The 20,863-nt window shown below is 42.7% G+C and overlaps 1 protein-coding gene across 9 annotated transcripts in view; it reads right to left on the bottom strand.

The window, feature by feature from the left end:
- Positions 1-20,863, bottom strand: part of ELMO1 (engulfment and cell motility 1) — a 527,822-nt gene that overhangs the window by 245,467 nt on the left and 261,492 nt on the right. For all 9 annotated transcript variants that reach the window (XM_040644094.1, XM_040644098.1, XM_040644097.1 and 6 more), the window contains one exon: positions 4,097-4,205. In XM_040644094.1, the coding sequence (XP_040500028.1) occupies positions 4,097-4,205 (109 nt within the window). The remainder of the gene's footprint in view (positions 1-4,096; positions 4,206-20,863) is intronic.

The following is a 20,863-nucleotide window of genomic DNA, read 5'->3' as shown; positions in this document are numbered from 1 at the left end:
TCTGTGACCACACCAAGATGCGTAAGTATTCTTCTTTGTGATCTTTAAAATTGAAACTAAGGGAAAACAAGTGCCTTGCTCTCAAAAGTGCCTCATGGACAAAGCAGGTTACAAGGAATAATTTTAGTCAGAATGTAAAGAGTGAAGAGAGGAGAGTCATTGTTCCAGATCCTGGTTCCAGCTGTTACTTAAGTCAGAGCGTTCTTCTTCCATCACTTAACCTGAAGTCTGCTTGTAGAAAGCAAGATTCTATCATTTGCAAAGAAACCATCTATCTTGCAACAAAAGCAGCACCCATTATTTCACTGAATCCTCCCAACTACTGTGTGCATCAGGGATTATCCTTATTTTAGAGATAAGGAACCAGAAGCTTAGAACAGACAGGAAACATGCGCAAGGCATCCAATTAGGTAACTGATCTGTGATTCAAAGACGGGTCATTCCAGTGCCAAAATGCAACCACCCCACTTTTCCATTTCTTTCTACACTATTCTTTGGGCTTCCTGAACGCTGGTTTGAGCTCAGTGACCTCAGACAATATCCAGTAAGCGTAAGTCTTCTTTTCATTAATAAACATAGATACTATTGATCTTGATTAACTCCTGGGGGTGTAATAGGCTTCAATTAAATAAGCTTGATAAAGTGCTCTAAGCATATAAATGATCAGATACTGTTTTTTATACCACACTATGAAACATTCGCCTCTTGCAATGTTAATCACTGGGAAGCAGAAAAATAGTGCTTTTCAAAAAGTAGTCTTAAAAACACTGCGTGTAAATATTTGGTATCAGTAATTTAATTGAATATTAATATGCTAGCTTTGGACACCAAAAGACAATCGGTATTTCAGAAGTGGGTTTCTTCAAAAGACTATAAGTTAAAGCAAAGGACAAAGCATTCACAGAAAATTGAATCTTTCCACTTTTGTATAGGTCTTTTTCTCAATCAGTGAGATCTTTAACGGGTACTTCTTTGATCTCCACACTTGCTCTAGATCTAGAGCAACCATGATCTTCTAGGTCAATTATTGACACAAATCTGAAAAGAGCCATGAACTTAGAAACAAAGAAAACCAGACACAGGCAAACCAAAGGAAGATGGATTTGTAGGTGAAACTAATTTTCCTCAGAAGAAAAAGAGATATTTCCTTCAACATCAGGGTGCACTCAGATTTGTTTTCCATATTAGTAACTTATTTAATATGGCAATGGGCAAAAGGCAATCCATTAAAAAGCAATTTTCCTCCTACCACAGGGTGTTTTATCATTTGCTGTCTAGCACTCAATCAGATGTAGCAATCCTTTAATATTTTATGAGCAGAGAACAACTCATTTGGGCATGTAGACTCCAGAAATGTGGAGTCCTCTGGAGGCCTTGCAAAATATCCAGAATGACCTTTGCAGTGCCAGCAACAGGCCAACCTGAAAACTCAAACTATCAGAACATTGGAAAAATCATGCCTGAGAATAGATAATGGGCATTTAAAATCAATATGTAATCATTTATAACAGTAGAAGATATCATTCCCAAATCATTCTCATACTTTCTCACGTGCAAGGTTTTTGGGGACAGGGACTATATCTGATTCACCTCTGTATCTGCAGTGTCCATTGTGGTCCCTGGCACACTGTAAGTAATCAATAGGTCTTTATTAAACAGATGAATACACTGTCATCTTGGATGAAGGGAGCTTGCCATGAGTAGGCCAGGCCCTGGGTGACGAAGCCCAACCTCGCTGCAGAGATGGGCCTGACCAGGTACTGAATGAGCTGTAGCAGAAGTCTAAACCCTCTCTGCAGCAGAAGGTGAGCTATGAAATAATATACAGTGCAAGAACAGCAGCTGGGGCACCCCCAGAGATCCCCAAAGTATTTGACTTTATCCCCACTCCTCATCTCAGCCCCTAGGAATGGGGTTCTGTCCTGTTGCTGGCTTCATCCCAGGTCCTCATCGGTCTGGGAGGGCTGCTCTGCACCTGCCAGAGGTTGGTTACTATTCTGTACCCACCCCCATCCCAAGAAGCACAGAGCTGCCATTCACCTAAGCGGCACTGTCTGCTCTGACTCCTGTCACCACAGTCCCCCCACTCCCCTGCCCACCAAATAGGGCCCCACTGAAATGGATGAGAGTCCAAACTGGATCCACATTTTCCCTGCCAAACACAGCCTAGAACTTGGCCCTCTTTTCCAAGTTAGTCTCCCTAGGCTGAATACAATCTGTTCCCAGGGTCCATACCTGTGACCAAGCCAAAATGAACACAAGTACTCAAATCATCACCCCACTACTACCAATCTACTTCTGGGGGAAATGTGGAGGTGCAGGAGCATGAAGTCTGTGAGTACATTACCCAAGGACACGAAGGTCCTACATGGCAGGGACAGAACCCAGCTCCCCTTTAGCCCCAGCATCTTCCCTCTGCTCCTCTGTATCTCTGTTCTGCGTTAACTTGTAGCATGACAGATACATGTCGGCCGGGCAAAGGGAAAGAGCAGGGGCTGGGATAGTAGTGAAGCATGAAAGAATCCACTCTCTGCTGCCATCAAGATGAGAACTGATAGCCCATCGCAGGCCATAGGGAAGGGGGCCACGTGGGGCAAAAACAAAGACGTGACAAGCCCCAGCCAGGTACAGCAGGACTGCCGTCCAGTTTCTGATAATCTTAGATGCTCTTGTAATGCTTCTCAGCAAGTGACTTCCTGCAGCTCCCCCCATAAAACTGACATAAACATGAAACAGTCACAGTTATCAGACTAAGGAATTCGGTAGGATCTGCTTGATTCAGGACTTTAATCCTTCAACTGAATGAACAGTAAGCTCGGCAGCAGATGTAAATCTCAACAAGTTAGTCTGATGGAGAGGAGGAGGGGAAACTACTCGGGTCAAGGATCCAGGTAAAAGGAAACGTTAACCTTGGTGATCAGTGAGCTGGAGCGGACTGACACAGGAATCTCGCAGGTCAGGCTGCTACTCTTCCCATGCAAAGACGCCCTAATTTGGGCCTCAGTCATGAACTTTCGTGGCAGTTCCATGTCAGCTTTAGCTTCTTTCCCCTATCCACCCATACCGGAGGATGACAACAGTTTGCTGTGCTTGGTCAAACAGACTCAAATTCTTAATGTCTCCTTACTACATTCTCCATTTCCCTGTTTACCTGAGCAGTACCTACAGTCACATCTCACGAAGTAAATAAGGCATAACCCCCTTTCCAATATAATCATCAGATTCCTTTCCATGACTCATTTCAGACCATTATTTGAAGCTCTCAGAGCAGGTAACTGAATATTTATGCTTTCACCACATTACCACACACCCAACATCTCTCTGGCGCCCAGGTTACTAAGCCTACAAGGGAAGATGTGTATGTGTGTCGGCTCTAGAGATGTTGGCAGGAAGGGAAGTCAGCCACTTGAAGGAGGCTCGGTGTTGACAACAACTGCAGGCCAGGTTAAATCAGATGCATCCTAACAAATTCAACCCAAATTATACAAATGAGCAAAAGGCAGGAAAATTATACCCTCTTTTTCCTGGGTGTCCTCTCCTAATTTTGCAATATAAGTAAGAGACAGAGCAATAAGCGTAGCTCTGACCACATCTGTCATGATCAGCTACCCATTTTCTTCTATAATTCCTTCTTGCTTAGAGAAAGCATTCTAAACAAGTGAGATCCTGGGAGCAAGAGGATTTTATTAAGGTATTCAATTTCTCTTTATAGAGAAAAATAGTTTCAAAAGAAAGAAAAGAAAATGATCGACTGGTAGGTTAAAAACCTGGAATTTTAAAAAAGAAAACCATAGATCTCTTTCCTTAACAGATTACTAAGTGCAGGGCTCCTTTAATATATTCTCATTTTTATAATATTTGAAATTCAGTCATAATACCTGCCAATTTTCCCATTCTTGTCGATTTTAAGAATGTGTAATCCCAGAACAGACATGCGGAAATACATATACTGGAAATCTGAGTCAAAGCATGCTGGGTCCACGGGGATGCCCATGCTGTCAGCCCCTCGGGAATTCTTCGTGTAGGTCCAGGAACAGCCCTGGAAGCGGGGTGCCTGCCAAGCGTCAAGCCCGTGTGAGAAACAGGTGTTACTTACGCAGCTCGCCCACTTTCAGGATCTCACATAGCATCTTGGTCAGCTCTATACTACTGCGGCCAAAGGGACATTCGTGCTTGTCTTCCCGGCTACTGTTCTCAAGCACAATCTGCCAGCAGAAGGGGACAAACAGGGCAGAAAGGGAAGTCAGTTTGTGGAACACGTCAAAAATTTTCGCTCCGTGGTAACAAAGCAATAGAGCCACTTCAGATGAACCAAACTAAGGCTTGGGGCCAAAACAAGATTGTACTCTAAGTATATTCTCAGTATCTAGAACCTAATATGCTCATGTTTTCCAGATATCCTAAAACTTTCCACTGTATAAGAGGATATTTTGCTCACTAGTTTACACTTACACAGAAGTGCCTGTGGATGGAGAGTTTTTCAAAACAGGGCAATAAAGACCTTTTACAGAAGTGATAAGACCGCTTTCTTTTCTCCCAGTCACATCTTCCTTTTTCTGGGATAGCACCTCTTCTGGGCCTTCAACTCCTACATTTTTATCATGTATCTCCCACAGAGGTTTCCATGTTCTTACAGGATCTTACCCCTGGCATTAGTTTAAAACTTTTTTTTTTTTTCCCTGAGAGAGAGTGAGTGGGGGGTGAGGGGCAGAGGGAGAGAGAATCTTAAGCAGGCTCCACACCCAGCTTGGAACCCAACTGGGGGCTCAATCTCATGACCCTGAGATCATGACCTGAGCCGAAATCAAGAGTCGGATGCTTAAATGACTGAGCCACTGAGGCACCCAAAACCCCAGGCTTCATTGACTGGAGCATGCCTAAGGGACATGTGACACAAATGGAACCAACCAGAGTTCGTCCCTGAGACTTATCCTACAGAAAGGGAAAATAAAATGGCCCAACTGTGCTAACAGTACCCAAGAGGTATGAGCGCCAGACCTACCTGAATGCGAGCCTGCAATTTAAAAAAGAAATAAAAGAAAAGCAAGTCCAAACGCAAAGAAAGACAGGAGAGGCAGGGCCTCTGCCCCAGGGCTGCATAAGGTGTCACTCTAAGACCTTGAGACGCTAACCATGAGGTTTAGGCAAGCAAGTGACATGAGTGACACAGCCTGATTTGTTTTGGAAAGATCAATGAGTACAGAGAATAGACAGTAGAGAGGAAGAAAGAAAGGAGCGCCTAGGCAGTATCCCTATCAGAGACGAAGGCGGCTCAGACCGGGCATGCATGGGGCATCTACAGTGTGGTCATAGAAAGGTAAGGAAGGCAGACAAGGAATGAAGGGGGCAAGGAGCAGAAGCCTTTTAGAAAAGTGAGAGAAAAGAAAGAATACTTGGAAGGAAAGAAGAAAGGGGGAAGAAGGAAAAGTAAATGAAAGTGTTATCTTATTGATATGGCCAGGTTTCCAAACAGGAAATTAATGTGAGGGAGCGGACTACGGGTGCATTGGTCAAAACCAAGGGAGTAGGAGTCTAATAAAAATGTTCTCCAATTATTTGCTGCAGAAACACTGTAAGACACATGTATATACATATATTATTATATGCATTGACAGTACTTCAATAACAAATCAACTGTTTAGGGCTATTTCTGCCAGCATTGCATTAACACCAAGGCACAATCACCACATAGTTTGCACATTCAATCTTCTCTTCCACTTGTTCCATGAGCAGTTTTCACAGCCTTCCCCATTACCACCTCACCCCCCTCATGATGGCCCAAGAAGTCAAGGAACCATCCCATTTTGTGAGACTTTTCAACCGTTTGGAACATATGTTTCACATAAATAATATGTCTTAAATATCATCAGAGCATAACCTTTATTGTCCTTGGGATTTATGATAAAAACTCTTCCTTGCACTCTCTTTAGAGAACACATATTATGAGTTGATTGTTTTTTCTCTGAGAAAGCTGAATGTAAACTCCAACTAAATCCTTTCTCCAGCCAAGCAAGGAAGGACCAGTGCTAGACTCTTTGAAAGGCTCGTTCCCTCTTCACAGTCTCTTCCGGGCAAGTTGCCTGAGCATGAAGACTCATTAGGTTGAGCCTGAATCACCCTTTTCCGTTTAGGGGAATTCTTCCTAGTTCTAACCAGGAATTCCAGTTCAGGAAAGCAGGAGGGGAGAACAACTAAATTCCCATCAATCGGGGAACCTTTCTGTTTTAAAAATGTTGTATCTGGAACAGCTATACATGTATCAAGGAGCAAATCCAAATCTCTTGATGACAGGGGAACGAATGGAAACAACAGAGCAAGAAGACAACATAAAGAAAAGACAGAAGACAGGTAGTGTTCAGCCAGCTCCCAGCTCCCACTGAGGACATTCCCCTGCATTTCACATTAACATTCTATTAACATTTCATGAGCACATCAATATTTAATGAGGATGTGATCTGCATATACCGTAGACAGAATTACTGCAGCCAATAAATGTTCCGGAAACATTTCCAAGGCACTGTTTATTAGCAGGCACGAAATTAAGGAGTAATTTAAGTAATCAATATGTAAATCAGCTCTGAGAAGCCCTTCTTTACTCTTTAATGTACCATCCATCTTACCATATTTACCCACCTAAAGAAAAACAAACCCTCCTTCTTGAGTGTCTTTAGACAAGGCGGACACAAGTCTTTAAAGTTACCTGCGTGGATCTTAAGGTCCACATTTCTGCAGAAAAGACTAAGATTATGAACATTACTAATAAGGTATTACGACAGTGAGAGATAATTCTTAAACTAGACGGTAACTTTTTGCTTTAAAATTAACGATTGGTCTATCTCTACTCAACTTCAATATTCTGGTATTAACCGTGTTCACCAAAGACATTTTGAAAAGTTCCATTTGAAAATATCAAGGAGTATTTTCCATCTTCATTTTTTCCTCACTCTTTAGTTTTAAGAGCAAACATACTGGAACAGAAACCATGATGGATGAAACACAAAAACCTGCTATTATCACTCATCTTAGAATATGCCATACCCCAAAAGAAGCTGTAATCACCTGCATGTCTTGTAAAATAAAACACTGGATACTGGTGCCATATCAAGTACAAAATGTGTTTTAAATACTTTCTGGTCTGCAGGGTATATTTACATGACTTCTATCAACTGATCCTCAACAGGGCCAAATGATTGATCAGGAAGGCATTACTATGATTGTCTTTAAAATGTTGGCACAAGGGGAAGAGTAGACTTGCTCAGATCATAGAGCTAGCCTAGGTCAGCAATGGAATTTCACTGTTAAGTCTTTAATCTCCAAATCTCTTCCTGTGAAGATGGCCTTCCTGTACATATTGTCACAAAATTCAACGCATTTCGTGACTAAAGAGGCTAAGGAACTTTGACCGATTTCTTCTATCTCACTGAAGTAGGTCTATAAATCCTGGCTCCTCCCCGACAAAAGTATAAGGTTCTCTCTTATCTCATTTATCCCATGAAGATCAGTGACGATTGGTCAAGGTGAGTGACCCAACGCTGCGTGGAGCAGCCCACAGGCTTTCCATCTCTCAATTCTGAGTACCTCTGTGAGTGCTCTGCATTTCTTCTTCTCCACTGGTTCAGCTCACACACCTGTTTGGCTTGGGCACTGAAGTGCTGAATGCAAGGCCAGCCACACTCTAGCACTCACCCTTCTCTGGTTCCCAGGGCGACCTTGGCCTCAGCCTCAGCCTCACGTTGCTGACTTCTTCAGCTGGTTGTCTCCAACACACGTTCCTCCACTTTCTGTTGAGCTGTCCTCTTCAGGGCGAGCCCAAGCCATTCTGTCTTCCCCACAGCCGGCCCGGGGTGAGAGCCTTGAGGGCCTCTTCCACTGCCTCTCACCCAGGAAGTCTTCCTTCACATGCTGCTTTGACTCTCAGAGTCAGATCAAGCACAGTGGTCTCTTCACAGGCCACCGAAGACAGTGTCTGAACTTGTACTGTGTTCTCTCCAAAAAGAAAGGATTGTCCGTCTTGCTCAAATTCTGACACAAAGCTGCTAGGAGAAGCATCGAATCTACAGCGCCGAGCAAAACTAGTTTCACTTGCACAAGGCATTCCACCTCTTTGCAAGATACACAGAAGTTACAGAAAGCTCACTCCCTAGGACTGTGGTACAAATTAAATCACAGAACAAAGACAAAGTGCCTAAAATAGACTTGACCCACTTGTGGTTTATGATCTCTTCACTGCCCTCCCTCTTCCTATTCCTGTGTGACCCCTTGGCCGACATCCACACAAGGCTTTCACCAGCAATTAAACCAAAATCATGACTACACCAAGAATGGGTCTCTGGGGGCCATAGGTAAGTAATCCAGAGGCTCTCACATCATTTCAGCAGGAGAACCATATAAATAAAGAAGTGTCCTCACTTGCTTACACCAAAAATGCAGATAGGAAGCCCCATGTGCTCATATTCAAGTGGAAGTCTTCCATGGGAATACGCAGCAGTCAAGTGCAGGAATAAGCAAGGAGCCTGAAGAACCAGTCATGGTCTGATGATTTGGGCAACAGATCCCAATACAAAACTGTTACGGCCACCACGGGACACTTGTCCTCAGAGTCCTGTCAACCTCACAGGCTCTGTTAAAACCTGTCTCCTGACCCACCAGAGGAAATGCCAATCTTCTCCTATAGTAAGCCAACAAATAAAACACACAAAAAATCCCTTATTTGTATCCGTGAGGTTTCCTCTCCAACATAGAAAGAACTCACATTAGTAACAGGATCATGAACACCCCCAGAAGGAAAATCACATCACCAAGACCCAGACCTCTTCTGAGGTCAAAGTGTAAGCCCAGGTTGGGGTCCTCTCACAGCGGCTTGGGGGCCACAAGGGAATACTTGTCCTACATTCCCCCTTGGTACTAATGGTACCAAGTGCTAATGGTGATTGGTCCCAGAAAGCCAGAGAGAAGCATTAGAAAGTACACTGAGCAGCCTCAAGGGAGCTGCACAAGAACTTAATTGTGATCATGAATTTTGAGCAAGTCCATAAAATCAAACAAACATGCCGAACCCTAATAAGATGATTTCAAATGGGCAGAAACAGGGAACACTGTAATTAGAGAAAGTATGCCAAGCAGGAAAACAAACCAGAACAAATCAGAATCCCAGTTGCTCATCCACCTGATCCGCTGCCCCCATTCTACAGATAAGGGAAGTGAGGCCCCAGAGTGAATGAACCTAAAAGAGATGGCTTTCAAGTTGCAGGCGAGAGGGCAGAGAAAGATAAGCAGCAGCTGCTATCTACTGAAAGCACTCATTTCCCAGGCCTCGTTCTGAGCACTTTCACTGATTGTCTCATTTAAGGTACATGTCCTACTGCGTGACAGAAATACTGCACCACCCCACCTGACAGATGGACAAACTGAGGCAAATTTGCCTCATGAACTTAGGTGGCCTGACACCAGAGCACACATTCCTACTTACTGATTCCTACGGAAACACCCCCTACCTGTGTCCTACTGAGAAAGGCGGAGGGTGAGACAGCAGCAAAGTTTTGATCAGGGAAGTCCTCACCACAGTAACAGATGAGCAGAGAGCACTGTGGCTCTGGACAGAACTGATTTTCCTTCTAACAGACTTGGTGACCTGATGCACATTCCTTAATCTTAGTTTTCTCCCATAAAAATGGACAGGAACACCTATCCATAGGGGTTGTACATAGTGGAAGTAAAGATCTCTTAGTGCCTGAGACTTCTCAAACGATAGAGATGACTGATCTACTATTGCTATAAATAATTACATGAGCTCTTGTTCTACAGTATTACTCTTCACTTTACTGAAATATTCTCATAATCCTAGGGCAAAGCTGCTGAAAAAAAACACACAACAGAAAACAAAACAAAACTGTTATAGAGATTATTAATCTTGCTTTTTGGCAAAAGAAGGACTCGGGTGGAATAAATATTATTTCTGACTTAGATGGATTTCCTAAGGTTCTTTCAGCATCTCTTTGGAACAGTGGTTCTCAAGCTTGAGTAGGCATCTGAATCACTGGAAGGCTTGCCAGACGCAGACTGGGGGGCTGCTCCCTCGGAGTTGGATTTGGCAGGTCTGAGGTGGAACCGAACAAAATACGCAAGCAAGTCAACCAAACCATAGATTCCTCTGAGACACTGGAGGGATTGAGGGAAGGTGTCTTACAAAGCACTTCAGAGAACACTTCAAAATTATTTTCAGCAGCATACTCTTAAAAAAAGAAAAAGCCTCCATCTATGCACCTTCTAATTGCGCATACAGAAGTTGGGTGGAAAAAGAAATAAATCTGATAATAAAGCTGTCCATGGTATGTCCAGGGCTGAAGGGCAGGCCTCAAGGCCTTTGGACAAGGCCAATGACACCAAGCAGCGCAAAGGAATGACTGAGTCAAGAGCATGACCTGGGAAGAGAAACCCAGAGCACAGTGTACAAAAACTTCAAGAGCTCTTGCCAAGGACAAAAGAACAATGCATCCCAGGAAAAGAAGAAAAAAGAATGTATAAGAGGTCAGATTAGCAAAGAAAACAGAGTACAAAACGCACACAAGGAATTGAGATAAATAACAATCTGGACAAATGAGAAGAATGGTATAAAACCCAGCTAATGAGGTGAAATCCTTCCAGATTAAAACTAGGCAATTGCACATACAGAGGCATAATAAAAGCCATAAATATAAAATGGCAAGGAATTGACTGGGTAATGGTGTAGTAATTAAAGCCTGGAGGTTCATAATAGACCTCAAATTGAACATTAATCAACCAAAAAGATGCGTTGCCTGCACTTTGATATAGTGCAACCGACGCAGGATGTGTGAAACACACCAAGCAATCAGAGCCACTCTCTGCAGGAAGGCCCTCCCTCCAAGTAGGGAGTTGGGAGGTGCCAAGAGGGAAAGATTAAATAAGAGCAGGGATGACGTGAGTTTATGCCTGTATAGTGGCCCCGGTGTCACTGAGAGAAGCTGAGACATCAGCTCTGTGGACTCTTCCAAAGGCCAGCGGATAGATAGCAGGAGTGATGCCCCTGCTGATGCCTGCATCACAGCAACAGAGCTAGAAGACCTCCTCTCAGGCCAGGACGTGTGCTCCCGGGCCCTGGGATGGCGCAGGCGAGGCAGGCACCTGCAGGCATCGCTACAAGCTTGCAGAGGGAGCATCTTGTTTATTGAAAGCAGTGGTTCTCTAACTTGAGCTTGTGCTACGATCATCTGGAAGCTTATTAAAACCACAGGTTGCTGGGTCCCAGCCCCAGAGTTTTAATTCAGCTTTTCTGGGGGAGACCCAAAAATGTGCATTTCTAACAAGTTCCCAGTTACTGTGGATGCTGCTAGTCTGTGACCACACTTTACGAACCACTGATTTAAAGTTATGCCACGTCTATATTCTCATTTTCCATCAGTAGCAAACCTGTTTTTAAAGACATGAAAAGCAAAAAGAGTTGATGAAGGAGAAATAAATCTGATTGTTCTGATTTTTTTTTCTGTGAATAATGAAAAATGTCATTAATGAGTTAAAATCCATAGAGGATGCAGATTGGTCATTGCCCGGGGCTTGAGGCAGGAGGAGCGATTGCTTATGGATACGGGGTTTCCTTTTGGGATGATGGTAATTAATGTCTTGCAACCACACAGAGGTAGTGTTTGCACACAACATGTGAATGTAATGTCACTGAATAATTCACTTTGTAATGGTTTATTTGATCTGATGTGAATTTCACCTCAATTTAAGCAAGAGTGAATACAGATAGAGTGATTACCATGTGCAAACTCTCAAGTGTTTAATTCATTTGGTCCCCACAAGCCATCAAGCAGGACTACTTGTTACAGATGAGGAAACCATGCCTTGGAGCTTGAGTAATGTGTCTGCTGTCTAGCAGTTAAATGTGGTGCGCCCGCATCCTGAGTTTACGGGCGGCACTCATAACTTCTACGCTATGGTTTGAACTGCTTCTTGGGTGGCATAAAGTGTCTCCATCTCCAAGCTGGGGTTTAGGACTGACCAGACAGAAGCCCCAGAGGTTCAGAAATGGCCGAGGATAATAGTCCTATAGGACACCCAAAGACAGCCAGCCACATGGGGCCCGTGAGGGGAGTACAGCATGAAGTCCTTACAAACCCCTCAGTATCTACTGATGGGGAGCAGCTCCCTGCTCACTGCTTACCCGCAAATCACATGCACTGCCTTGCATCTATTTGTGAAAACTCTCGTTTATATTGCTTTGTAGACATACCCTACTCAAGTCTTCTCAAACTTTAAAGCACTGCATGGATTGCCTGAAGATCTTGTTAAAATACAGATTCTGATCCAAAAGACTTGGGTGAACCTGAGGTCCTGCATGTCTAACCAGCTCCGAAGGGATGCTGATGCTCCTGGGCCGAAAACCACATTTTGAAAAGCAAGGTACTATACTTCCCAAATCTGTCATATGAATTCTAGTCCCCACTGTTTGATTCATTCATTCATTCGTTCACTCATTCATTCATTCGACAATTATTTCTTCTTTTTTCAACAAGTATTTTTTTAAGCATTCACCATTGCTAAGGAACTTGCTAACTGCCAAAAATACATCTATGAACAAAATACCATTTTAAGGGCTTGCAATCTATTTGGAAGACGCAAGGGGATGGGATTTGGAGGGTGGACAGGCTTTCACTTGCTATGTCCTTCTTTTATCTCCTCCTAGATTGTCTGCATTTTTTACAAGGAAGTATTACTTTCTGGCATGAAGGGCACGTGGCATGCAATGGGCAAGCAGAGTCAAGTTCACAGAGAGGGTGAGCCTTGAAGGGGAAGAAACAGATTCCAGACTCTCTCCTGAGGCATCTTTTTAACATTCCAGACCAGAGGTGAGCTATGGAACGTAATAAAGATTAATTGCAACTGGGAATTGGATGCTGAATGAAGGCAGAGAAGCCCCTCTGCATGTTGGGCAGTATTAGCAATAAATCACAAGATCACGGGGCAGAATTTGACTCACTCAACATTACATTACTGAATACAAATGCCTTCCATCTCCTTCAATGGAATGCAAAGACACTGAGATGCTGGCATTGTCTGACAGTCACTGCTGGATGAAAAATTAGGCTTGACATTTCTCAAGCCTGATTTCTTACTGAGAAATTGTCACCACTGCCTTAACAGTTATTGCAGTCTTAAAGCTAAGTTACGCTCCACATATATTGTCTGAAACATATTTGGACATAACTCACTTTACTAAACAAACACATTCCAGGAGAGCTAGTGATAAAACGAATCCCTGCAAGTCAGATCACACCTCATTTTCTCACTTAGCTCACATATTTATAAATTCACTCTGGTTGGGGAGAATGGACTTGTGGGGATGGAAAGGCGAGAACTCTTCATTTCCTATCACCTTCTTCTGGACAATAATTAGCCTTTTCTGTTTGAAAATGCTGATTTTCCGATTACACACATATTAAATTAGCTACAATGAGAAAATTATTTTTTGAAACCCAATTCAGAAATTAGGCTATATGTTGTTTTACTTGAAGTAATGTGAAAAGGAAATCTTTCTTCTATTAAATCTAGCTTTTTAAATGGAATTCATCTCATTCCAGCTCATTCTATATAAGCATCCCAAATCTTGGCTACTTCTGTGCAAGGAGAGATCTCTTCTTTGGGGTACTCATCCTACAGGGGTGGGTCCCCATGTGGTTTCCCATCTATGAAGATTGTTTCCCCTGATATCTTTCCACCCCTCTTTTCCCTCCAGCATTTGTCTAAATTTCCCTTCTCCTTTGGACCCAACTCAATGTCACTTTCTTCATAAAATCTTACGCAATTCCTTCCTCTAAAACCCGAAAGCCCTTTATCTTTCTCTTTCTTACAGCAATTCTCCCTTTCTGCCCCGAATTGTGGCAAAGTGTATGTGTCTTATTTTCGCTAGTGGGTAGAACCACATCTCAATCACCAGTGAATCCCTCACGGTGTAGCCAAGTTACACATACGCTAGGCACGTATTAATGAGACAGTAACTAAACAAGTGAACGACACCATAGGATACAACTCTGGCCTCTAAGTGTGCTGGCAGTGACCACCAAGGGTCCAGTGGACATCTATCTCTGTCCTTTATGGCAAGAATCAACTTGCCTGGTTTTAACATGAGAATTTTCCTGTACATTCTCACACATCTTCACAGAGTTATAATCACCTTCTTATCCCTGCCATCCATATTCCCCATTCTATTTCCCTGTGGACTTCATCAGCAGCAATGACTTCATGATGCTCCCAGCAACCTCCAACCTCACCCTTTCCTTCCTCATGGGGGTGCTCAGGACCCAGAAGCTTCTCTACAGCTGGAGAACTTAGCCACACAAGAAATCAAACTGTGGAGGAAAACTCCTCTTGAAACTGAGTCTTCTGCAAGTGCCCGATGTGCGCCCAGGGAGATGTGACCACCATGAGGAACCAACTCAGATGCAAATTCTCACTGGGGCAAAGCCCACATTTCAAAGGCCTGTTTAGGGAAACTACACTCACCTTCTTTGTGCATTGTGAAAACAAACATTTACAGAGCTGCTGGAATGTGTGAAAATGTCCTTAGTTGTGTTTATGGAAAACACTTGGCAAGTATTTGCTATAAATGCTTCCTGTAAATACTGTGAGTGAGAACCAGCAGGAAGAAATGTATTATGAGATGACAGGGAGCCAGCTTCCATCGCGAAAGACATCTCTTTGCACATACCCTGCATGGGTGTGCTGGCTCCACTCCTTACCCTCCTGTTACAAGGGAATCCTGCATGGGTGGTCAGTGGCAGAGGAGGGACAACCTGCAAAGGGAGTTTCAGGGCTGGCATCCCATGTTGAAGTACTGAAAGAGAAACCTACTCATGTTTCCTAGGTGATAATGCCCCCAGTAGGCCTGCCTTCCCCTTTGCACAATCTGGGGACCAGTTCTCATTCCAAGTCCCCTGTTCCAGCTGGAAACAGGCCCTCAGTGTGAGCCCCATTTTCCTTGCCTGATGACTGGCCTCTCTGTTAATTCTATGTTTTCAGGTAGATCATGAGAAATGGAAAACAAGACATTCAAAAGTATTCCTTTATAGCAATATTAATGAGATTTCTCTTAATTACTTTGTAATTGACATAGATCTCAGAAGATATGGATAGAGAGGGAAAGAGAGTAATGCAAGCCAAAGCAATGCTTGAGGTTTTCCCAGGAAGCAACCTTGACCAACCCAAAACTGCCTTCTGGAATGAACCAAGCCCCTCTTATGCTACATGAGGCACACGCTGGGCATCACAGAGAGGCTGGCTATTCTTGTCCCCAAGCAGCCAACATAATAAAGAGTTTAAGTGTTTAAATACCAGAGAGAGCAATTACCTCACAGTTGTTATATCCAAAAAAGAATTTATTTGTTCCTTCATTTTAGAATATTCTCTTAAAAAAAAAAAAAAGACACACATCCTAAAGTACATAAGGCTGTCAAGGCAAAGAGGCATGGTGGTTTTGCATTTGCACTGGCGCCAGTCTCCGCCCCCTCACATTCTTGTGTCCAGACCCCTTCCTTTACCCCAAAGTGCTCTCCTTTGCACATTACCCAAGCCTAATGATCAACATCCTTGTGGAGCACTTTCTATGTTTATTTCCAAATTATTTCCCTTCAATACATTTCTAGCAATGGAAGTGTTCTATCAAACGATCTCAATATTTTTGCCACGGAAAATATATTGACAAATCATCATTCAAGAAGCTTGGGTCATTTCACACTCCATTTAAATGGGAGAGCGTTCCCTTAAAATCATATCACCACCCAAATCTGCAACTGACAACACCAAATGCTGGTAAGGATGTGGAGCAACAGGAACTCTCATTCTTTGCTGATGGGAATGCAAAATGGTATGGTCACTTTAGAAGACTGTTAGGTGGTTTCTTACAAAACTAACATACTCTTAGCATACTAATCCCGTGATACTTCTTAGTATTTACCCGAAGGAGTGGAGAACTTATGTGCACACATAAACCTGCACATAGATGTTTACTGCAGCTTTATTCATGATTGTCAAAACTTGGAAACAACTGAGATGTCCTTCGGTAGGTGAATGGATAAATAAACTGGTACAATCCAGAATATTATTCAGCACTAAAAAGAAATGAGCTATCAAGCTATGAAAAGATATGGAAGAAACTTAAATGCATATCACTAAGTGAAAGAAGCCAATCTAAAAAGGCTACATTCTATACGATTCCAATCACATGACTTTCTAGAAAAGGAAAACTTTGGAGACAGTAAAAAAGATCTATGGCTGCCATGGGTTAGGCATGGTGATGAGGGATGAACAGGCAGAGCACAGGGAATTTTCAGGGCAGTGAAAATACTCTATAGAATACCATAATGATAAATGCAGGTCACTATACATTACCCAAACCCATAGAATGTACCACACCAAGAGTGAACTGTAATGCAACCTATGGACTTTGAGTGATTATGATCTGTCACTCTGATGGGTGATGCTCAGTGGAAGACGTCGTGCATGTGGAGAGGCAGGAGTGTCAGTAAGAGAGAGTGCCCCTCATTCAACTCCATCACTTGTTGGCAATGGGAACTGGACATGCCATCCACCCACTGAAAAGATCAGGACACTGAGGTTAATCCCTCTTATTCCACATGGTTCATCATATTGTGAGAAAATGGGATAATGGATGTGAAGGCGAAAGCTCCAGAGGGACTGCATGCTTGGTGTGCTAAAACAAGCCAACCAGCAATTGTTTAACTTAAAAAAATTGCAAGCCATAAACCATTGGTAGGTTGAAATCAGCCACAGTGGGAGTATTTATAACACAGGAATTGACAAATCAGTTTTGTTTTGTTTGAAAACTTACTGACTAGCACGTCACTGAATAAAATGTAAAGTACTAAAAAGTTACCCCCAGAACTGTCTGGTCGAAATTCCAAGTCTGTGTTTTACTACTTATAACAATGAACAAGTTACTTAACAGCTCTGAACCTCAGTGTCTTCATCTGCAAAATGGGACAACAATAGTGTCTAACCTATAGAGTCCTAAGAATTCAATGAGGTAATATATGTAAAATAGTCACAGCAGCCCCTAGTATACATTCATTACTCAACACATTTTACCTTTTATTTGTTCCTACCATATACGAGCAGAGCCCCAAACACCAGGCCATCAGCAGAACTGACCCCACTGCCAAAATAATTAACTAAACTTTGGTCTTCTTAGTCATGTTCTCATATAGAACTCATGTCTACTCATGCAGCATACACATATTCTCATGGCTTTTATAACTGACACTTTAGGTGAGACTTAATACCATGTAGGCTCATCAGTCCTAAGAAACTATGGCCATTTAGATGATCCCACCAGCTCACTGAAAGGCAGATTTCTTCCAAGTCTGTTTTCAGTTTTGATCCTCTGACATGTATCAGTATGGCCATGAAGGACTTCAGAGGGGAAAAGAAGGAAATAACACTGGTCAGGTAGTCAACATATCAAGTCTTTAAGTATTCATTTATCAAACAATTTAAATGGTCCAGTGCTAGGGAATGAGGACAAAGGACAAAAAAAAAATTATCATTTTTGTGGCTTCCTACCTTGGAGTGCCTGGCAATCCCAGCCAGAAGGCAGAATACCAGAACACAACTGATATCATTTTATCAAACAATAAAACATATGATTATATGCAGCAGCCCCTGGCCGAGAGCTTATGCTAAGGATATAATAGGAAAACATGTTTGTGACCTTGCGGGCGTTAGCGTAAACATCAGAGCCCAGCGGCCAGGAATGCCTGGCTCACTCAGGGCAGAACACTGCCCCGACTGAAACTTGATTGCTCTTGACAATAGCCCGCGGGGTCCATAGAAACATGTGTAAGAACAGGCCTCACTTGCTGAACATTACATCATCTAATCCCGTGATCTTCCCCGTGATGTACTACTATTCACTAGGATGTAATACAGATCATTTCCTTGATTGTCTTTGATTGTTTATTGCCAATAAATACGCGAGGTTGCTGCTGTTCGGGGCGATCGCAGTCTTGGCAGTGGCACGCCTGGCGGTCGTCCCCTGCACCCACGCTCTCTTTCACAAGCTAACCTGTCTGTGCCTTGTCCTTCTCCCGAATCAATGCTGTGGCTCCGCAGGCGGTGTTGCGGCAATTATATAATTCTAATTTCAGTAAGCGCTATAAAGGAAATAAGGAAACATAATAAAAAAAAAAAGGAGGCTTAAGGATGAAGTCTTAAAGAATGAAAACTCAGTTAAGGGGTAGGGGTAGAGAAAAGAGGGGCTGAGTCAGAAGGAACAGCAAGTGCAAAGGTCCTGTGGTAGTGGAGCATCACCATTCAAGAACTGAAAAGTTAGCCAAGTTAGCCTCCCTGATCTTGGTAACCATGACTTTGTAGGTAGGTATGAATGACATACACTGGGGTCTTGGATTCCAAAACCCTCCAAGTATAAGGTATAAGGACCCTTATACAAAATAAAATTTAATAAACCAGCCAGTGAGAAGTTAGTCATCAGAGCTATAATATCTGTCACTAATAGTGTTTAAACTGCTTTATAAAATGCAAGAAAAATATTGTCTATTATTTATGATTTTATACTAAATCTTGGAATCTTGGATTTTACCAATGCATGGGAAAAGTTGATAAATAAAGTCGATGTAAAAATAAAATTACCTGACTTGTCAAACACTCCTGGGTGTACCAGGTGTATTGCACAGTTCCTAAGGAAAACGTTATTTTTATCATATACAATGGGACATTTGGGAACATTATCACCTAAATTTTATTGTACTAATACAAAATGCCTTCTGATTTGGTAGGCAGGTTGCTAATACCAGCTGTACTCTGGTCACATGAATACAACTTAAAAACAAAAGTCAGCAGCGATTCACCCAAGTATAAGCATCAGCATATCTGGGGCAAGGCCATTTTGGGGCATACCAGTAGAGTTGCTAATTTGGCTTCCATTCCAGGATGTACAAAGGACAAAGGCTACAGCAAGGAAGGCTATAGCATGTTCCAGATGGTAACCTATTTCCATGGCTTCCTACTTTGGAGTGCCTGGCAATCCCAGCCAGAAGGCAGAATACCAGAACACAACTGAGTTAGGCCTTCATTTAACAGATACATGCCAAGTGCCCTCCGTGTGCCTGCCACTGCTCTAGACACTGGGGCATAGCGGAGGCACAACACACAGTGTCTGCCCTCATGGAACTTATATACAAGCACAGGTAAACAGGAAATAAATACAAAAATAAATTTGGAGTATAATAAGCAAGCATTACATTTAGAGAAAAACAAAGGTTGGGGGGAGACAGGGAGCAAAAGGATGAAATCACTATTTAATATTTGGTCATGAGGATAGGGCACACTGAGCCTAAAGGAAATGAGGGAGGAAGTGACAGGACTAACCAGGGAGCAGGTTCCCAGGAGAGGAAGCAGCAAGTACAATTCCCAGAGGCTGGAGTACACCTGGTAGGTAGAGGGTCAGCAGGATGCTACAGACCAAACTGTGATGCGCCAAAATTCATTTGTTGAGGGTCTAACCCTCAGCATCTTAGAACATGACTGTACTGTGAGATGAAAGCCTTTAAAGAGGCAACTAAGAAAAAATGAGGCCCTTAGGGAGGGACTCTAATTCAATACAACTGCTTCCCTTGTATGAAGAAGAGACACCAGGGATATAAGTGCACAGCAGGACAGCATGTGAAGACACAGCAAGAAGGGAGCCGTCTGTAAGCGGAGGGAGGTCAAAGAACAAACCAACCCTGGTGGCATCTTGATCTCACACTTCCAGCTCCAGAACTCTGAGATGATAAATTTCTATTGTTTAAGCCAGTCAGTCTGAGGTATTTTGTTATGGCAGCTCTAGGAGACTAATACAAAGGAGGTCCCTGAGGCTGGAGTGAGCAAGGTACAGAGACAAAGACAGAGAGGCAGACTATCGGAGAGCCTTAGGGGCCACGGCAATGACTCTGGATTTTACACGGAGTGAGATGGGAACCATTGGAGGATTGTGAGCAGAGAAGTGACATGATGAGAAAAAAGTTTAGAAAGATTGCTCTGGTTTCCTAATATTCTGACTACTGTGTTGAGAATAGACAAGAAGACGCAAGTAATGAATCATGGAACGTTACACCAAAAACTAGGGATGTACTGTATGGTAACTAACATAATATAATAAAAAATTATTATAATAAAAAAAAGAAGAAGGGTGGAAGCAGGAAGAACCAATTAAGAAACTACTACAATATTACAAGAGAGATATTTAATGGATTACATTATTTTTTTAAAAGATTTATTTGAGAGAGAGAAAGAGCACACACATGGAGTGGGGAGGAGAAAAGGAAAAGGGAGAGAGAGTGGGAGAGAAGCAGACTCTCTGCTGAGCACGGAGCCCAACGTAGGGCTTAACCTCACTACCCTGAGATCATAACCTAAGCCAAAACCAAGAGCTTAACAGATTGCATAACCCAGGTGCCCCAATAGATTAGATTACTATAATGGCAGCAGAGGTAGGAAAAGAGGTGGGATTTTGTGTATATTTTGTAGGTAGAGTCAACAGAATTTGTTGATGGATGTTAATGGCAACTGAGTGTTAATGAAATAAAAGAGTAATCCTCTGAGCCAGGGATTTTAGAGTTTCTGGAAGGGTCTACTGTGGCAACCCACACTCAGTGCCACTAAACATTTAAACATTAATGTTCTAAGTAGGTTTAGCCAAGCTTAACCCCTAAAGAAAGTAGATCCTGGAAGGAAATTTGTAGCAAAAGAACAATTGAGTACAGCAATGGAATAGAATTGCCAGCTATTTTTTAATTCAAATGTTTTGTTTTGTTTTTTTTCCTACTAAAAA

This window comes from Ursus maritimus, unplaced genomic scaffold (genome assembly GCF_017311325.1).
Source record: "Ursus maritimus isolate PB19 unplaced genomic scaffold, ASM1731132v1 scaffold_3, whole genome shotgun sequence".
NCBI classification, from domain to species: domain Eukaryota; kingdom Metazoa; phylum Chordata; class Mammalia; order Carnivora; family Ursidae; genus Ursus; species Ursus maritimus.
Note: the sequence above shows the minus strand (reverse complement) of the source record. Positions and strands in the feature narration are given on the sequence as shown.